At 46.3% G+C, this 20,089-nt stretch overlaps 3 protein-coding genes across 8 annotated transcripts in view; 1 reads left to right on the top strand and 2 right to left on the bottom strand.

The window, feature by feature from the left end:
• LOC147009995 (synaptogyrin-2-like) overlaps positions 1–6,920 on the bottom strand; it is a gene marked incomplete at its 5' end in the record, with an annotated part of 9,139 nt that extends 2,219 nt beyond the window's left edge. Inside the window, 4 exons of the mRNA XM_085861219.1 lie at positions 38–174; positions 1,608–1,812; positions 4,081–4,157; positions 6,755–6,920. Coding sequence (XP_085717345.1) covers positions 38–174; positions 1,608–1,812; positions 4,081–4,157; positions 6,755–6,920 — 585 coding nt within the window. The remainder of the gene's footprint in view (positions 1–37; positions 175–1,607; positions 1,813–4,080; positions 4,158–6,754) is intronic.
• A 425-nt stretch (positions 6,921–7,345) lies between these two features.
• LOC147009996 (guanine nucleotide-binding protein G(I)/G(S)/G(O) subunit gamma-13-like) lies at positions 7,346–18,185 on the top strand. Of its 2 annotated transcripts, XM_085861107.1 has the most exons (3): positions 7,359–7,683; positions 15,988–16,157; positions 17,186–18,185. In XM_085861107.1, exons 1-3 carry the CDS (start codon positions 7,672–7,674, stop codon positions 17,289–17,291), a joined length of 288 nt encoding a protein of 95 aa, XP_085717233.1. In that variant the 5' UTR covers positions 7,359–7,671; the 3' UTR covers positions 17,292–18,185. The 2 variants fall into 2 exon arrangements, 1 of the variants encoding a protein (XP_085717233.1); XR_015052678.1 differs by lacking the exon at positions 15,988–16,157 and having other exon boundaries at positions 7,346–7,683.
• Positions 18,186–18,960: 775 nt separating this feature from the next.
• The window catches only part of CHTF18 (chromosome transmission fidelity factor 18), a 29,149-nt gene continuing 28,020 nt past the window's right edge, over positions 18,961–20,089 (bottom strand). For 4 of the 5 annotated variants that reach the window (XM_085861006.1, XM_085861002.1, XM_085861003.1 and 1 more), the window contains exons 23-25: positions 19,702–19,842; positions 19,545–19,608; positions 18,961–19,375 (exon numbers count right to left, since the gene is read on the bottom strand). In XM_085861006.1, coding sequence (XP_085717132.1) covers positions 19,233–19,375; positions 19,545–19,608; positions 19,702–19,842 — 348 coding nt within the window. In that variant the 3' untranslated portion in view covers positions 18,961–19,232. The remainder of the gene's footprint in view (positions 19,376–19,544; positions 19,609–19,701; positions 19,843–20,089) is intronic. The other variant, XM_085861007.1, reaches the window with a different exon arrangement.

A 20,089-nucleotide genomic window follows, 5' to 3' on the forward strand; every position in this document is an offset into this window, starting at 1 on the left:
GTAGATTGGCCAAGGTAAAAACAGCAGGAAGACTAACCCAGACAAAGATGGAGAAGAAAGAGAAGATGATGGCAGCTCGTGCACAGTCACCCAAGTAAGAATACTTTTGGTCTTGCCGCCGCCAGTTGTCAGTTAACACGCAGAAACAGATGAACCACAGGAAGGTCCAGATACCTGTGAATAAATAAACAGATTACAACCTGGGTATGAATTCTTAAATAATTTATGACACAAAGCTTGGAGGTGAGGTGGATAACAGAGGGGGTGGTGATCAGATTCAGGTAAGTATTGATGTACTTGCATAGATTGGACAAAAGATTGGCAGATGTAATTTAACCTGAGCAAGTGCAAGGTGTTGGGGATGGGAAAAAACAATGAAAATAGAGATTACATGATGTAAGGGATAATTTTGGAGCGTGTCACACAGTGGTAATAGATACGAGAGGTAAGCAGGTAGCACAGTGCCAGGCAGCTATAGGTAAAGCAAACAGGGTTTTTGGCTATGTAAGGAGGGGGATCATTTATAAATCAAAAGAGGTGGTGTTAACATTGTGCAGGAATTTAGTGATGGCATCTCGAATATTGTGTGTATTTCTGGTCACCACAGTTCCGGAAGGACAGAGATGCCATAGAGGGGGTTCAGCGCAGGGCTACTAGATTGATTCCAGGCCGAGCTAGACTCAGCTATGAGGAGTGGCTGAAGGGGACAGGGCTTCATACACGAGAAAGGAGGCGGTTACGAGGGGATATGATAGAGATGTTTAAGATAATTAAAGGTAAAGATATAACAAGTGCAGATGAAATAGTCAACAAAGTAGACAATGATAGGACGGGGGCTATAGCCTGAGAGTAAAGAAGAGGAGAGTTAAGCCGGTAGTACGGCAGGGGACTTTTACTCAGAGAGTAGTTAATGCTTAGAATGGTCTCCCTGGAAAGGTTGTCGCAGCAGAAACAGTAGAAACGTTTAAATTAGAATAAGATAGGTACCTGGAAGTTATGGAGATAGAGGGGTATGGTGATGTTGATCAGACTTTTCGCATTGATGGGTGATTGTGTGTGTGTGTACGGAGTGCTGTTGGTAGGGGTCTTGTCAAGGGGTGTTGTGTGTTTGATGTTGCATGTTTTTAACCAAGCCCATGCCCCCTCCCCTAAGGGGAAGGGAAATGAATTTTTTTCCCAAAACTACAAAAGGAAAGAAAAAAAAATACATTTGTAAACATTTTCTTCCTTGGATCTCGTGTAGATATATTAGTATGGTGTTCATGCAGGCATGATGGGCCAAATGGCCTCCACCTGTGTTGGAGTTCCTTGTATAATTAAATTCTCATTGGAACCGGTTTGCTTTTGACTCGGGATCCTCCCAACTACAACCAAAGCAAGTCGGATCTGTAGTTGAGGGCGAATCCACGTCCACAGACTCACAGGTTCTGAATATAGAATGACGGGAACGGAAGGATTAATCGTTTTAAAGATGGAAGATTGTAGTTGTTCCTTCCATTCCGATTGTGACGGCACGATGGCAATTTTGGCAATCGGATCCAAATTTACATCGGTGGCATGAGAATCGCCGGCCTTATCTGACTTACAGCGATTATAGTCACAAGTACCAGAGAACAGGAGCTCGGCGAACATGATGTTTTTTTGAGTATGCAAAGACGTCATGTGAGGAGACCAGGCTTCGAGCACGGTGAATGCCATGGCAGCCAAAAACGCGAAGACCCCGACGACCACACCAAATGAACACGTACTGTCATTGCCAAACGCACAACGTGCTCCATTGGAAATGCAAGCGAATACGACGATAGCAAACACCTGGGGAGGTCAGGAATGGAAATAGACAGGTAAACAAAGATAACCCATTGGTGGTACTTTTATTTTTGACCATAGATCTTCCCAACGACCAGATTTTTTTTGTATCGCATTTGGTGGATGGTCGTCGTCGTTCATATGGAGCACATGGCTGCCGGTTGGCATCAGTTCTTGCGGAGGGGCGCGGAGGTGCCATTGATAGTGTCGCATGTAGGTTCAAGCAGGAATTTGTAATTTATTCAGGATGCCAGTGATAGCTACCGTGGGATCTTCAACGCCCATTAACCTAATGCCGGCAGACGGAATGCCCAGTTTAACGTCCATCCGAGGGACGGTGCACACGTTGATTAATCACCCTGCCTGTGAAACACCAGGATGACAGTTTATAGCTCGGTCGGGATTTGAACCCAGGCTAGCCAGCTCAGAAGAGAGTGAGCACACCTCAATGCTATCTTGCCAGTCCTGCTTGATGGTAATGATTGCTCAATCATGCAAAATGCAGGTCCCACAGTGTATTGTTCATGGTGCCAATGCAATGATAGCTCACCTCCACTCATTCTTTCCTCTCCCCCCCCACCAACTTACACATCTTCTTCAACCTCATTCTACCCTTTGGGTTTTCAACACAGCTGTTCACCACTATCTCAGATCATCCCCAATGATTCTTCTCCACCACAATATGTCTCTCTTCTTCTTCAACAAAAGGATTATTTTTCTGAGCTCTTTGTCTGCTCTGCACCTGGTCCACCAACCTTCCCAATACATTCGCCCTCCCAACCCCCTTCCAAATTTCCAGGTTTCCCTCCTGAGAGTTTCCTTCTGCATCAATCTTGTCTAGCCCATGTATTCTCTCCTGCCCCCATTGTTTGCTCACCTCCCCCCCCCCGTCTTGTACTTCGGCTCTGCTGTTGATGTCTCCCCCTCCCCTCTCTCTGCTGTTTCTTTTGTTCTGTTGCATCCTGATACATTGTGTGTACAAGTGTTAGCTTTACCACGAGCCTCAGCTATGTGTACAAAAATTTAAAAAAATCCAAAATCATGATCTTTCCTACCCTCATAGACTCCACCCCTAAGCCCACCTGCTTCTGCATTTGCAGCTTACCCCCCCCCCCCAAGAGTTTGCTTCAGCATCAATCTTGTCCACCCCATGCTCCACTACCTCTCATTTGTCCAAATCTCCCTCTGTTTTGTCCTTAAACTCTACTGTTGGTGTGTGTCCACCTCTTTCTATCGTTACATTTGTTCTGTTGCTTCCAGATGCATTCAGTGTTCGAGCTCCTCCATGAGCCTCAACCTTATATGCAAAAATCTTGGGCCGTTAGGTAAACAAAACAGCATCTAACATTGCGGAGTCTTGGTGCGGTACACAGAATAGAGTAGATCTGAGAACGAACGATCTATATTAAAGTAGATTTGCGCACACGCACGCACGCATGCACGCACGCACACACACACACACACACTACAATTTAGCTTCTCCTGTCCCTTTGGGAAAGGGTAAGGCAAATAACTTGAACAACCACATCAAGTAAACCACGGTTAGAGTAAGTCTTGGTGGTTAGAGTAAAACGTTCTGTAGCATGGTCTGATGTCATTAAATCATGCCATTTGTCATCGTGTCGTTCATGAAATCATTCGTTCAAACGCCGATGGAATGATTTCTCTCCACGTCAGAAGAACGTAGATCCATCAAGACACCGATCACCAAAGCACCAACGGCCACGACCATCATTGTAAGTGGCAGATTTGGTGCAGAAGACACTGTGCGGTCAGATCATCCTAACGTTGCCACGGACAGCTCGAGGCCCACGAGGAAACGGACACGAGAATAGTTTTTCACACTATTAAAATAAATGGATTAAAAAAAAAAAAACACAGGAAACATTGTTGTCGACTCATGTGACACCGACGTCGTCGACTCCGAGAGTGGTTTCACAGAACGACTTTCACAGGACATAAAGAAGCCAAAGTTCTCGCAAATACGGTCCAAGTTTACGAGAAATGCCTCAATCCAATTTCAAGCATCGACACGGAACGATAACGCTTCTTCCTCTGCCAGACGTGGGATAGGACACGGTTTAATATTTAGGGAAAGGAAATATTTAGGGAAAGGTGAGACCTCACGACTGGGACTAAACGGGTTTATTTGAATCTTCTCGAAGATTCCAGGAAACCTGTGAACATGGCCGCCTTCCGAGTAACGCTCTGATATTCCAGGTCCAACAGAGTCGGCATCATGCACTCGGAATGGAGGCGAGCCAAGTTCTGCACCTTGGTGTCAATGGTTCCAATCCTCCGGTCACCTCGTTCGGGTCCCAAGGCATTTTGGGAAATAATTCCAGCTGTGGCTGCAAACAAATAGCAGAGAACGCTAACAACGGTATCCACAGGCGATTACAACCCACAATGCATCTCACTCTTACACGTCATGTACCATATATTGTAAATGTTAGCCACCGAGGTATCTTTTCCACGTTGAATCTAAATTAATTGGCTTTTAGCTACGAGGAAATAGCCCCGTCCCTCTGGGAGGGAACGAAGCCGATATTAAATATTCAAATTTGATATATATATATATATATATATATATATATATATATATATATATATATATATATATATATATATATATATATATATATATATATATATATATATATATATTACTCTGTCCTTCGTCCGTCCACGTCATTATGGTCCCCCCCCCCAGCCTCATGGTGCAAGAGGTCAACGCTACCTGTGCACATGACCGGTTCACAGGTAACCAACCCCCAGCACATATGTAAAACCTGGTGAACATCAACCAAAACATTTCCCATTCTATGAGGTTCATACGTACATTAAATAAATAAATAAATGTCCCCTAACCAGGAACTTCAACGAAGGAGGCCATTCGGCCCATCAAGCCTGCGCAATGATTGCCAACCTATGGTGGTTTGTCCATGCTCTCTTCTTTTTAAACGCTGAACAACAAGCAAGTAAGCAGCAAGTATTATTTTTTTTTAAAAATTAATTTTTTTGTATACCTTTTCGAGGCTCGTATGAGAGCAAACACAAAGCACAGCGAGGGGGGCATGAGACAAGAGGGGCAGGAGTGGGAAGGACAAGACAGTAGGGAACAGAGACATTAGAAGATCTGTGGAAGGGAGAGGGATGGGGTGGGGAACATGGGGAATACAAAATGGACATTACAGGGACTTTCAGGAAGGAAAGCAGGGAATTTGAAGGAGGTGGGTTAGGGGTGGACTATTGGGGGTAGAAAAGATCGAGGATTTGGATGGGGGATGATAAGAGGTGGTGGTGAACAGCTGTTTTGAAGGCCTGGAGGGAAGAATGGGATTGAATAGAGTGAGGGAGTTTATTCCAAAGGCGGGAAAAAAAAAGGAATGAACGAGTGAAGGTGAGCAGTGATTCTTGATTTTGGTAGTTTTACCAGAAGGGGGTTGTTGGCAGACCTTGAGCGCCATGCGGAAATGTGGTGGGGACAAATCGCAGAGAGAGAGCGGGGGGGGGGGGCGAGACTGGAGAGGAGACGGTAGAAGACAGAAAGACCACCAACCTGCCTGCGGTGAGAGTGAGAGGCCCAAAGACTCAGCTTCATCGCGGGAGATGCCGATGATCTGAAATGCCTTGGTTTCCACTGTGTGAAGCCGAGAAAGGTGGAAGGCAGGAGCACCAGCCCAGAGGGGAGAGCAGTACTCCATCAGGCTACGGACAAAAGCTTTGTAAATGGTCAGGGGCTCAGGTGGGCCGAGGAAGGACTTTGCACAATGGACGATTCCCAGTTGGCGACTGACTTTGGAGGTGAGGTTTGAAATGTGGTTATTATCCCGTCCCCCGGAGGGAGGGAGCAGGATATTGTAATCGTCCGGTTTGTTTGTCTGTCTGTCTGTTAGCAACTTTAAGCAAAATGGCTTTAGCAAACACTATCAAATTTAATCCACAGGTGAGCAATGAACCTTGGACGACCCCATTAATTTTTGGGTCCAATTGGATCAAAGGTCAAGGTCAAGGTCACGAAAAGATCAAAATCGTTTTTCGCTCATAACTTCATGAAAAATGATCTGATTTACTTCAAACTAAGCTTAACGAAGACTAAAATAATCCTTATAATCAACATTCAGGTTAAGGATGTATCAAATTTAAATTTGATCCCCAAAATAACTTTATGCCTTAAATGGGCAGGATTTGTTGTGCCTGGCACCACTTGTTTATTATTTGTTATTAAAATGTGGTTATTAAATTATTTGTTATTAAAATGTGGTTATTAAATTATTTGGAATGACTTGGCCCGGGTTCGAGCCAACTACCTCCAAGACTCAAGAAGAGGTTGGGGGGGGAGGTTGGGGGGGGAGGGGGAGGGGGAGGGGGGTGGTATCAACATTTCGCGGGTATGATCCCTAAAGTCGGTTCTCATTCTTAATTAAACATTTAAAAGGTAGAAATCTCAGCTCGCAGACACCACAAATGGATTCAGCAAACTTTATATCCCCCAAAACATGCCTCGAGGTTTGGGGGTTTTAGGGGGTTTTGGGATAAATCCGCTCCAACTCTCCAAGCTTTTTCTGTTAATTCATTTATTAACTTTCGTAACTAACAGCCATTAACTAACTAAAAATCATATTTGGGCGGTGGGGGGGGGGTGACGGGACTGTCTATTAATTACGTACTCAAAAGTGACCGACTTTTACCTGACACGACTTCCTCATCCCGTTCTTACCAATACCCCACCCCCCCCCCACGACAAATACTTTAAATTAAAATATTTATCCCCCAGGACACTAAACTCGACATAACCTCAAATCAATCAGCGTCTTTCCCTCATTTTTCACTTCCTCACTCGTCCTCACCACGTGACCGAAAAGTTACCTCAGTCATGGCTCCCAGAACACCCGAACCCGCCAATTCCTCACGATCCCCCAATCCCAGCTTCCTTCGCACTCACCCAGGCGACAACCCTGAGGACGCCGAATGGCCGCTTCAAAACATCCAAAACATCCAAGGCCCCGCCGGTCCTGAGGAGGCCGACACCGCTCTGGTCTTCCATGGTGAGAAGGGGGGAAATAAAGTTGGAAGGATGGAACTGAAGGAGTGAAAATCAGGTGGTGAATGAATCACAGAACGAATAATGTTGTGGGGCGTCCTTCGGTCCTCCCACACAGTGTGGGAGGACCGAAGGACGCCCTCCAGTGGAACCAATTCATTAAAAAAAAAAATTACTTCCTCATTCTTCCTTCAAAAAGAACATCCCCTCGCTGGATGAACGATTCAGTCGATCGATCTCCTTCACTTCACAATCCTTCTTTCATTCGAATTAATTTTTTATTTGAAAATTAGCGATTTTCGTCGAACCGTCAGGTGCCCGTGTTGAGCTACTGAGGAAAATTCGGCGGGAAAGATGTCGTTGGGCGCACGAGACGCCACTTGGAAACCGACGCAGAAGGACGTTTGGTCCGTCGTGATGATGCCACCGGTGCTGTGGTTGGGTCAGGGATTTGGGCAAGGTGCCGGCACACATTGGCCTACTCTTTACGAAAGATCTCCGCACTGAATTTCAGCCTAAAACGGACGAACATTTACGATGAGAATATGGAGAAAAATAATTAAAAATTGGGTCGAAATGTGAAAGCAGCGTCACGGTGTCTATAAATAGCCCTTATCGGCGCAACCGCAGCGGGTCAAGCACGAGACGCCCCGGGAAATTCCAGATGAGCTATCGTCATCGGGCACCGTCCGGCTCGTATTCTGACTTCTTCAGCCAAACCGTCAGGCCGATCGGGCTGAAATTTGGCAGCAAGGTTCTGCTCCTGACTGCGAACGGGATTGCGAAGCTCGTCCGGTCACGTGACGAAGTAGATTAAAATGGTGGACTCGGTAAATCCCTTTAAAAATATTCCACAGACACACACACACCGGTCACAATGCTACCAAATTTGGGTTAAACATTAGGACAGGGTCGTGATTGTTAAATTGTGGAGGTCATACCGGTCACATGGCCGGAAATTGTGTCAAAAATGGGAGCCTGACGAAATTTTTGGAAAAAAAAAAAACAATTATATAAATTGCTTCAAAAACCTTCTTTTCCAGACCCACAGGTGAAAAATCTTCTTCTCCAGACCCACAGGTGAAAAATCTTCTTCTCCAGACCCACAGGGCAAAAACCTTCTTCTCCAGACCCACAGGGCAAAAACCTTCTTCTCCAGACCCACAGGGCAAAAACCTTCTTCTCCAGACCCACAGGTCAAAAACCTTCTTCTCCAGACCCCCAGGTCAAAAACCTTCTTCTCCAGACCCACAGGTCAAAAACCTTCTTCTCCAGAGCCACAGGTCAAAAATCTTCTTCTCCAGACCCACAGGTCTAAAATCTTCTTCTCCAGACCCACAGGTCAAAATCCTTCTTCTCCAGACCCACAGGTCAAAAACCTTCTTCTCCAGACCCACAGGTCTAAAATCTTCTTCTCCAGACCCACAGGTCAAAAACCTTCTTCTCCAGACCCACAGGTCAAAAACCTTCTTCTCCAGACCCACAGGTCTAAAATCTTCCTCGCCAGACCCACAGGTCAAAATCTTCTTCTCCAGACCCGCAGGTCAAAAACCTTCTTCCCCAGACCCACAGGGCAAAATCTTCTTCTCCAGACCCACAGGTCAAAAACCTTCTTCTCCAGAGCCACAGGTCAAAAACCTTCTTCTCCAGAGCCACAGGTCAAAAACCTTCTTCTCCAGAGCCACAGGTCAAAAACCTTCTTCTCCAGACCCACAGGTCAAAAACCTTCTTCTCCAGACCCACAGGTCAAAAACCTTCTTCTCCAGACCCACAGGTCAAAAACCTTCTTCTCCAGACCCACAGGTCAAAAACCTTCTTCTCCAGACTCACAGGTGAAAAACCTTCTTCTCCTCACCCACAGGTCAAAAATCTTCCTCACCAGACCCACAGGTCAAAAATCTTCCTCACCAGACCCACAGGTCAAAAACCTTCTTCTCCAGACCCACAGGTCTAAAATCTTCCTCGCCAGACCCACAGGTCAAAAATCTTCTTCTCCAGACCCACAGGTCAAAATCTTCTTCTCCAGACCCGCAGGTCAAAAACCTTCTTCTCCAGACCCACAGGGAAAAATCTTCTTCTCCAGACCCACAGGTCAAAAACCTTCTTCTCCAGAGCCACAGGTCAAAAACCTTCTTCTCCAGAGCCACAGGTCAAAAACCTTCTTCTCCAGACCCACAGGTCAAAAACCTTCTTCTCCAGAGCCACAGGTCAAAAACCTTCTTCTCCAGACCCACAGGGCAAAAACCTTCTTCTCCAGACCCACAGGTCAAAAACCTTCTTCTCCAGACCCCCAGGTCAAAAACCTTCTTCTCCAGACCCACAGGTCAAAAACCTTCTTCTCCAGAGCCACAGGTCAAAAATCTTCTTCTCCAGACCCACAGGTCTAAAATCTTCTTCTCCAGACCCACAGGTCAAAATCCTTCTTCTCCAGACCCACAGGTCAAAAACCTTCTTCTCCAGACCCACAGGTCTAAAATCTTCTTCTCCAGACCCACAGGTCAAAAACCTTCTTCTCCAGACCCACAGGTCAAAAACCTTCTTCTCCAGACCCACAGGTCTAAAATCTTCCTCGCCAGACCCACAGGTCAAAATCTTCTTCTCCAGACCCGCAGGTCAAAAACCTTCTTCCCCAGACCCACAGGGCAAAATCTTCTTCTCCAGACCCACAGGTCAAAAACCTTCTTCTCCAGAGCCACAGGTCAAAAACCTTCTTCTCCAGAGCCACAGGTCAAAAACCTTCTTCTCCAGAGCCACAGGTCAAAAACCTTCTTCTCCAGACCCACAGGTCAAAAACCTTCTTCTCCAGACCCACAGGTCAAAAACCTTCTTCTCCAGACCCACAGGTCAAAAACCTTCTTCTCCAGACCCACAGGTCAAAAACCTTCTTCTCCAGACTCACAGGTGAAAAACCTTCTTCTCCTCACCCACAGGTCAAAAATCTTCCTCACCAGACCCACAGGTCAAAAATCTTCCTCACCAGACCCACAGGTCAAAAACCTTCTTCTCCAGACCCACAGGTCTAAAATCTTCCTCGCCAGACCCACAGGTCAAAAATCTTCTTCTCCAGACCCACAGGTCAAAATCTTCTTCTCCAGACCCGCAGGTCAAAAACCTTCTTCTCCAGACCCACAGGGAAAAATCTTCTTCTCCAGACCCACAGGTCAAAAACCTTCTTCTCCAGAGCCACAGGTCAAAAACCTTCTTCTCCAGAGCCACAGGTCAAAAACCTTCTTCTCCAGACCCACAGGTCAAAAACCTTCTTCTCCAGAGCCACAGGTCAAAAACCTTCTTCTCCAGACCCACAGGGAAAAATCCTTCTTCTCCAGACCCACAGGTCAAAAACCTTCTTCTCCAGACCCACAGGTCAAAAACCTTCTTCTCCAGAGCTACAGGTCAAAAACCTTCTTCTCCAGACCCACAGGTCAAAAACCTTCTTCTCCAGACCCACAGGTCAAAAATCTTCCTCGCCAGACCCACAGGTCAAAAATCTTCTTCTCCAGACCCACAGGTCAAAAATCTTCTTCTCCAGACCCGCAGGTCAAAATCTTCTTCTCCAGACCCAAAGGTCAAAATCTTCTTCTCCAGAGCCACAGGTCAAAAACCTTCTTCTCCAGACCCACAGGTCAAAAACCTTCTTCTCCAGACCCACAGGTCAAAAATCTTCCTCGCCAGACCCACAGGTCAAAAATCTTCTTCTCCAGACCCACAGGTCAAAAATCTTCTTCTCCAGACCCACAGGTCAAAAATCTTCTTCTCCAGAGCCACAGGTCAAAAACCTTCTTCTCCAGACCCACAGGTCAAAAACCTTCTTCTCCAGACCCACAGGTCAAAAACCTTCTTCTCCAGACCCACAGGTCAAAAACCTTCTTCTCCAGACCCACAGGTCAAAAACCTTCTTCTCCAGACCCACAGGTCAAAAACCTTCTTCTCCAGACCCACAGGTCAAAAACCTTCTTCTCCAGACCCACAGGTCAAAAATCTTCTTCTCCAGACCCACAGGTCAAAAATCTTCTTCTCCAGACCCACAGGTCAAAAATCTTCTTCTCCAGACCCACAGGTCAAAAATCTTCTTCTCCAGACCCACAGGTCAAAAATCTTCTTCTCCAGACCCACAGGTCAAAAATCTTCTTCTCCAGACCCGCAGGTCAAAAATCTTCTTCTCCAGACCCGCAGGTCAAAAACCTTCTTCTCCAGACCCGCAGGTCAAAAACCTTCTTCTCCAGACCCACAGGTCAAAAATCTTCTTCTCCAGACCCGCAGGTCAAAAATCTTCTTCTCCAGACCCGCAGGTCAAAAACCTTCTTCTCCAGACCCGCAGGTCAAAAACCTTCTTCTCCAGACCCGCTGGTCAAAAACCTTCTTCTCCAGACCTGAAGGTCAAAAACCTTCTTCTCCAGACCCGCAGGTCAAAAACCTTCTTCTCCAGACCCGCAGGTCAAAAACCTTCTTCTCCAGAGCCACAGGTCAAAAACCTTCTTCTCCAGACCCACAGGTCAAAAACCTTCTTCTCCAGACCCACAGGTCAAAAACCTTCTTCTCCAGACCCGCAGATAAAAAAAACCTTCTTCTCCAGACCCGCAGGTCAAAAACCTTCTTCTCCAGACCCACAGGTCAAAATACTACCAAATTCAGGCTCCAACACAAAGCCAAGGCCCAGATAAGCTGCAGGTTTTTAACCACTTCCATGTTTCTGTTTTTTATTTTCCATGTCTCTTTCCGGGGCCATCATGTGAGATTTTGTCATCAAATCTTCAACAAACCATAATCAGAATGTGGAGAACACAAATTATTAAAATGTACAATTTTTTTAAACTCGTTTTTGTCAAGTTTAGTTTGAATACAGAGCGGACGTGGACGGCCTTTGCATCTTGACATGCTTTCTAGTTGATACTTTTGTGATTGCATAAGTTTGAATATCTTGTGGAAATATTGAACACATTTTTGGGTAACTTTGAACAGTGTTCAACGTTACACCATTATACATCAATGGATGATTTGAAACTTGTTTAAAGTACTGCATGCTCAAAGGCTCTAATTAAACAATAATTAATAAACTGTATTTTTAGGTGAAAATAACTTTGCCAGAAATATGGTTCGACCGTACGAACGACCCTTAAGTATGCAAGGTACTCTGATCGTACAAAACCATGAGGGCAGGAAAATCCGGTGATCTCAGCTTAAAGAAAGCGAGTACGAAATATAACATCTCATTGGGGACGTTGTCACACAATGGGAAACAGCCCAGCAACCCAGATCATCCAACAGCGCTTAGCGAGGAGCTAGCGGTGCACTTGTGGATCACATGATCAGCTGCTTCAGCACACATGACCGACTTCCATACGTTTGTTCATTCATACTTATGTGAAGCTGTTCAAACCGTGCTGCAGTGCAAATGCATAATTTCTCCATACAATGCAGATGTATTAATTTGTTGTCAATCAAAAGGATTGATCAGTTGTGGTCAATCAACTTTAAAAAAAAAAAAAAAAAATTGATGTTCAAAGTAACTCAATTATGAGGCAACTTTGAAAGTTACAAAATCTGTATACTGCTCAATGTAGCCCCAACCATGGGGTAACATGCCTGGTGTTGGCTTAATGGTTAGAGTGGTGAGCTTGCTCTACCATTGAATCAATAGCAGGTGGGGTTGACTCAGCATGTCATCCTTCTGAGGTCGGCAAAATGAGTACCAGCTTATTTGGGATGATTAAGCCATTTGAGTAACCGACGTCGGAGTGGCGACCCGTTCAGGATTGTGCCCAGGAGACTGCTTTGGCAGCACCGACGCTCAACAGAGTATGGTCCCGATGGATGGATGGATGGATGGGGTAATATTGATCACGGGGGAGGGGGGGGACAAAACAAATACATATTTGCCAAAACAAATATACAAAGTTTATATAGTGCAAAATAAAGGTAATTATGGAGCCCAAAAGCGATAATGGGTATCTTTTGTATTGGCGTTTTACATAAAAATGTAAGAAAAGTGTTCAAAGTAACCCCACTTTACAGTTCATCGACCACTGATGGGACAGCAGGCTTAACACCCCAGAAGGGGATGCATCCGGTGGAAGTCGGTGCACTTCTCTTTTTTAATTGTTTGATGTCACTCATGTCCGAGTACCTGCGCAACACCAGGAGGAGGAGGAGGAGGAGGAGATTGGGACCATACTCTGCGCAGAGCGTTGGTGCTGCTTAAGCATTGTCCTTGGCTATTGGACCAATCCTGGACAGGTCGCCACTCCGACACAGTATACCAGCATGCTGGCACTCATTTTGCCGACCGCAGAAGGATAAGAGGTCGAATTAACCCCACCTGGTATTATTTCATCAGCTGAGCGGGATTTGAACTCAGGACCCTTGGATCCCGAAAAATCCCACCACCCTAACCATGAAGCCAACACCAGGGTGATGGTTTATAGTCCGATCAGGAAACAAACCCAAATGAGAGATCAAAGAGCTTCCACTCCCTCCGCACCATCCTGTTGGGCATCTCGTCTTGTATCATCAATGTACTTATTAAACACACCCAATCGGACCATGAATGTGATCTTAAATAACCTAAAACATCCATTTTTATCACTTACCTCCCATTTTAATCTCTGGAAGACATCTTGCTCAGATAATGCCACAGACAGCTATACACCTTTTTGTACACAGAGTCACAGCTCGTGGAAGAGCGAGAACACTGAACGGATCAGGACACAACAATATAAAAGGAACAGTCGAGAGGTCGCGAAACACCAACAGTGGAGTTGAAGGACAAAGTATAGAGGGAGACCCGGACAGACGAGTGTGGGGATGAATGGTAGTCAGGAAAGGATGCAGGGGGTGGGAAAGATAGATACAGAAGGAAACTGGAAATTTGGAAGGATTTTGGATGTGGGACGATCTGAGGTGAGGGTGAACTTCTGTCTTGAATACCTGGAGGGGAAGAACGAGATTGAAGAAAATGTGGAAGTTGGTTCCACAAGCGGGAATAAAAAAAGGAACAAATGAGTGGAGTTGAGCAGTGATCCTTGCTTTTGGTAGTTTCAACAGAAGGGGCTTGATGATGGACCTTTAGAGCCCTGCAGAAACCCAGGGGGAACAAAGCACACAAAGAGCAGAGGGAGCAACACCAGAAAGAAGGCGGTAGAAGACAGAGACCACAAACCTGTCTGCGATGGCGAAGTGAAAGGCACATTGATTCGGCTTCAGTGCGGGAGATTCCAATGATCTTAAAGGCCTTGGTTTCCACGGCATCAAGCTGCGCAAGATGTGAGGCAGGGGAGCCAGCCCAGAGGGGAGAGCAATACTCCATAAAGCTGTGGATGAAGGCCTTGCAGGTGGATAGGTAATTCAGTGTGCCAAGGATGGACTTTGTATGACGGAGGAAGCCCATTCGTGATTTGCCATCTGTCTCTCAGCAGTAGTTCGGGCAGGAATTTGTAATTTGTTCAGGGTGCCGACGATAGCTCGTCTACTTTTTGTGAAAGAATTCTGCATACGTAACAAAAAATATATAAACAGTGAAACATGAAAGCTGTTAGCCAGCAAACACAGGACGGTGAGACCACTGAAGCACGATTGGGGTTTCTGCCACCAGGCTCTTTGCATTGATTAAGCTACTAACCCTGTGCAACCAACTTCCCCAGTCTGTTCAGTCCCATTCTTCCCACCAAGGCTTCAGGACAGCCATTCCCCACTACCTCAGATCATCCCCCATCCATACTCATGATCCCTTCTACCCCAAATGACCTCATTTCCAAACACTCCCCTTTTCCATATTAATGTGACCCCCTAGGTGTCAGGTCAGGCCAGATGAGATCTGTGACCTGCTACAGGTATCATGTAAACCTGTACTAACCTGTTCCATGGTCGGGTTGTCGGCGACCAAACCGTCTCCCCCACCAGGTTTTTTGGTGTGGAGGGTGTTTGGATATGGACACCCAGCAGGATTAAAAACAAAACCTGTCAAAGGGTGGAGAAGCTCCTTGTGAGCCAACTGCCATCCATATCTAGTGCCCAACTGTGTCTGCAGACGTCCTGCAGTTGGGTTACTTCTTATTCGGAGGTTGGTGGCAGTTGGGTTGCAGTTGGGTTACTTCTTTGGTACCAGTTCTCTTCGGAGAATTCTTGGCTATTGTTGGTCGGACTTTGTGTCCAACGAGCGGTTGCTGAGAGAGACTCAAATGAGATTTGTTACCTGCATAGTCCGTGAGCATCAGCTGCGGCTGTATGGACATGTGGCTCGTTTTCCTGACGCTGATCCTGCTCACCAGATTCTCTCAGCGAGGGAGTCTCGTGAGTGGAGGAGGCCAATGGGCCGACCACGTTCCTCATGGTTGCAGCAGGTTGATCGGCATCTCAAGGAGATGGGGATAGGCCAGGCATCTGCCTGGGGGATGGCCAGACGGAGTTCCCTGGAGTACCGGCGGAAAGTGGACGCAGCGACGTGCTGCTCTGGCACATGCTCCCATACCTGACCCCCCCCCCCCATTCCCCTCTCCCTTACCTCTTTTTGGTTGTTTTAACAGTTGATTTGTCCTTTTTCTCTTTCATCCCTACTTTCCCCTACCATCCCTACTTTCTTCTAGCTGTTTCATTCCACTTGTGTGCAGCTTCTTCACCCCCATGTGTCCTCATTCCCCTCCCCTTGATCTCACTCTCACTTCTACTCTGCTGTTGGTGTTTCCCCCCTTTCCATTTTGTTCCCTTCCATTCTTCACTCGCTCTTCCACAAGCCTCGATCATGTATACAAAAAACCCCCTAAAAAACAAAAAAAAAACACAAGGACTCCATTTCACATCTGTCATCAGTCGCCATCGGTCTCTTTTCTCATCAACATGGAAATTTTATTTATTCGACTAAGTCTTACCTGAAATACACGATGGTGAGTAATTGAGCAACGGATTTAGTTTATGGTTTTAGCTGGAAATAATCAGCAAAATTGCTCCTCCATTAAGATGATAAGTTTTGGCGGACCATCAAATCGGAACCGGATTGAAAGATGCACTTTGGCATTTAATGGGAGTGCGCACGGATTATCCGAGATTTCAGTTATTCCGACTGTGGATGAGCTCGCCAGGTGATTAACTCGACCGACCACCTCCCCACCTGCTTTTAATCCCAATGGCACACATACATATAGGAATGCTCATCGGGTGCAGCACGAGGCTCACATCGAGGTGCCACGAAGACCCCCATGGACGAAGACGACGACGACGATACGGAGGATGTGCCAACCCTTTCACGACAGGTCGAGGGTCTGAAATACGAACTCGTTTTCAAGAGAGAGAAAGCGTCCGTCACCCTCCCCGAGTAAGTTTGATGTTGGGTGTTCTGGGATTCTGACCAGGGTGATTCATCAATGTGTGTGTGTGTGTGTGTGTGTGTGTGTGTGTGTGTGTGTGTGTGTGTGTGTGTGTGTGTGTGTGTGTGTGTGTGTGTGTGTGTGTGCCGTCCCTCGGATGGATGTTAAACCAGGCATCCCGTGTACTAGCATAAGTTGGTGGACGTTAAAGATCCAATCGTGTTCTTCACGAAGAGTAGGCGAGCTATCGCCGGGCTCCCTGAACAAATTACAAATTCCTGCTCTCACCGACAGGGGGTATGGCCTCAGTGGTCCAGCTGTGCCCCCAACCCAGCCCACCGAAGTACATTACGCTACCCGTGAAAGAAGAATAAGAATCCAATGACAAAACTATTCTGATGCTCTATGTTCTGAAGCCTGTGGTGTCCTCTGAAAGGGGACATGAAAGCCAACCGTCTTAACCACGTCGTGTATGTGGTATTGCTTGCACGTTTGTCCTTCACAAACAGGAAGCCTTCAGTCTCAGATGAAACATGCTCGTACCGGATCAGATACCCCACTTACGGATAGTAACTGTGTGACATCCCGTCCTTTGCTGGAGTAGAGGTATTCGTTTGCACGTCTTGTGTTGCCCTGTTTGGCGTTCACACCCAGGTAATTAAATTTGTGATGCTTGGCTTGCAGGTTCAAATCTTGTATACCTGCATCGGTTATCCAATTCATGAAAGTATGCCGATGTCTCCTTGTCCGGTATGTAATACATGAATGTGCAAGCTCATCCCTGATCCTTCTCCAGTGTGTAAAAATTATTTCACTCCTCCCTGCAAGTATGATCAGGATGAATTCAGAGCCAAAGTACTGCCGAACTACCGGTTCGTTTTGCGATTCGTGTTCAAAATAGAAATTGCTTAACCCCAACCCTCGCCTCGCACGGAGTAACAATTTGGTTTGGTTTCAACGCGAGCATTGTGGAACCCCTCGATTGCTTACGTGCACTACTGACCTGCCAAACGTGAAACCGTGCGTTGTGTGGCAGATTGGTGGCGTGGGTGCAGGAGAACATGTCCGGCGACCCTTTGTTGAACCGGAACCGAGCGAGGGACAACCCGTGGATGGAAAAGGGCAAATGCGTCGTCCTCTGAACGACGTCATTGCTCGAAAACCTCAAGTCAAGACTTTGCTGTTCAAAAGTTTCAAAGCTCATCATTTGCAGTGGAATTTTGTGATGGATGAACAGTTTGGGTTGGTCTGTTTGGCGTTTCCATTTGAACCGCTCACCCGCTCGTGATGCAGGTTCACCATGCCCAAGTCCCATATGCCACGTGTATTTGTCCATTGTCTGCTAATATCCTTGTAAGTGAAGCAAAAGTGCACAGATGTCTGCTCCTGCGATTAACATACAAACTCCACCATGAGCCTTGGGTCAAGGTTAATAAATTCCCCAATTTAAAAAAAAATAATAATAATAAAAAAACAGGAAATAAAATCGATTTTGTGTCATTTGGTTGGTTTTGAGTGTCCGCTCGGAGTCTGGGAGGTCAGCGGTTCAAACCCCAGCCGAGTCAAACCAACAAAGACTTTAAAAACGGTGCATGCTGCTTCCTCGCTTGACAATCGGCAAATAAAAGGACAGGGAACGCACGCACAACCACAGCACAGGCTTGATGGGCCGAATGGCCTCTTCTTGTGTTGAAGTTCCATCAAAGGGAACTGAAGTCGTTTGTGTTTTTTTTTTTTTTTACAAGACAGGGTCGTTCGAAACCTCAAAACGTATTTGATCGTCGGATCTTTTTAAAAAAAAAAAAAACACACAGAACAACACGGCGGTTCCAATTAACAGGTTCGGCCACCGATGGCGTAAATCCTTCACTTTTTCTCATAAACACCACAAACTCTGACCTGGCTTCCCAGCTGAACACCGTTAAATGGTCAACGAACGACTGCAACTGCACGGTCCCAACTTGTGCTTTTTATTTACAAAACTATCATCAGGAAACACAAAACGCCCCTTGTGGGTGTTATAATCCCGGTCGGGTCACCGCTCGAAGACAGGATATCCTCTTCACGAAGGATACCGCGGCATCTTTAACATCTACAAACCACTGCGAGGAGACGGATCGCCCAGTTTGACGTCCATCCGAGGGACAGCACACACAATTATGCCTCGCCCTGCCTGCGAAACACCAGGATGGCAATTTCTAGCTGGGTCGAGATTTAAACCTCGGAGAGAAAGCTCAGAAGTGAGTGCGCCTACCTCCAGGCTATCCTGCCAGACGGGACACCCACTTTAAGGTCCTCCATCGAAGGGATGGTGCGCTCTGATTGATCGCCCTGGTGAACACCCAGGCGCGATAGCTCACAGGGGAGTTCGTACACCTCGATTATACATGCAGACGATGGATTTATGAACCCAGAACAAATATATATATATATATATATATATATATATATATATATATATATATATATATATATATATATATATATATATATATAAATCCACAAGTGAGAGGGAACGTCTGCGGGGTTTTTCAAAGATCTCTTTCAACACGAGCACACGGGGACCCGAGATACACCTCGAGCAGGTGAAGTTAAGTGGACTCCACGTCAAGACAATGCTTTCCAATCAAACCGCTCCATATAAACGCCTTTTAGGAATCCATGGCTCAAATCGAACCCACAAACAATTCAATCATAGCTGGAACCTAAGCATTTGGACGTTGGTCATTCGACGAATCGACAAAGCCATTGGGTCGTCGTGGCATCCTAAAAAAAAACGTGCGATGTATGGAAGAGGAACCTCATCAGACGTGACGATAATAAATATTTTAATAATCTGCTTTTTGCATTCATTACCAAATGGCGTCATCACTGTAGGATATGAAGCAAGTGTGGTGAGACCACGTGACAGACGGGTAGCGTTTAGATTCACGGCAGAGTTGTACACACCGATGAAAGCACAGAGGTTACAGGTGCCACCTATGCACTAAAGCAGGTGCCACCGTGACGCTGTGGTGTTGCTAAAAATTGCCACCGCTGCATCGAGCGGAACTTTGAGAGAAGTGTGATGACAGGGGGTGGAACTACAAGATGTCACGGATGTAAATGGTTCTGCGCACAGCGTTTGTGACGCCCTCGTTGAAGCGAAACCACACATCACTGTGACCGATAGCACGTCCGACCCTCCTCTGCATGGCGTCCGCCTCAAGCACGGGGTACCTTATGCCTGGGATGAAAGGGGTGCGGGGGAGGGGGTAAACCTTACTCAGGAGATCTGAGTGTGCCTGAACTTTTGAGATTACAATCGCGATCGAAATGCAATTCGGAAAGCCGAGTGTAACATTTTAAATCCATTTTTAATCCTCTCGTTTCCAGATTAAGAATCAAGACCGTACCTGCCATTGTGAACTTCTCCTTCTCTTTCTTCTGAACAATTCGACCAAAAAAGTCCTTTTCAGGCTGAGAGCGAGATGTGTCAAAAAGCGTAGTTAGAAGGATTAAAAAGGACTCTGGCCAAGTCAATCGCAGAAAAAGTCTGGACACTACTCTCACCTTATCGACCACGGTGACGGCTTGTATTGTGTCCTCCAGCTTTCGCTCGTGGCTTTTCAAAGCCGCCCCCTTCTTCTTTTTCTCTTTGTCCAACGTCTCCCCATCTTTCGTTTCCTCAAGATTTGGTTTGCTTTGTTCCTGCTTCGTGTAACGGTTGCCAACACAGCATGCAGTGCTTCAGTGAACGGTTTACATAAAAACTTGTTCCTGCCATGTTGCATGCAACAAGAATGGCACTCGGTGGAGTGCATACCCCTGCCAGCCTGAACAGTTTACGCTCGTATCCCACCGAAAGGCCGGATCTGAATCTGGACCTTCACAAAAAAAATCGAATCGGCTTGTTCTCATCACCTTACCAACTCGTCCACCTTGTTTTGTCTGAATCCGT

Source organism: Eptatretus burgeri, chromosome 17, assembly GCF_056783735.1.
Source record: "Eptatretus burgeri isolate ZD-2024b chromosome 17, Ebu_testis_v1, whole genome shotgun sequence".
NCBI classification, from domain to species: Eukaryota; Metazoa; Chordata; class Myxini; order Myxiniformes; family Myxinidae; genus Eptatretus; species Eptatretus burgeri.

Coding starts and splice junctions, on each gene's coding strand:
- LOC147009996 (XM_085861107.1), top strand. Junction 16,158..17,185: donor GCGTCCGTCACCCTCCCCGA/GTAAGTTTGATG, acceptor GTTGTGTGGCAG/ATTGGTGGCGTGGGTGCAGG.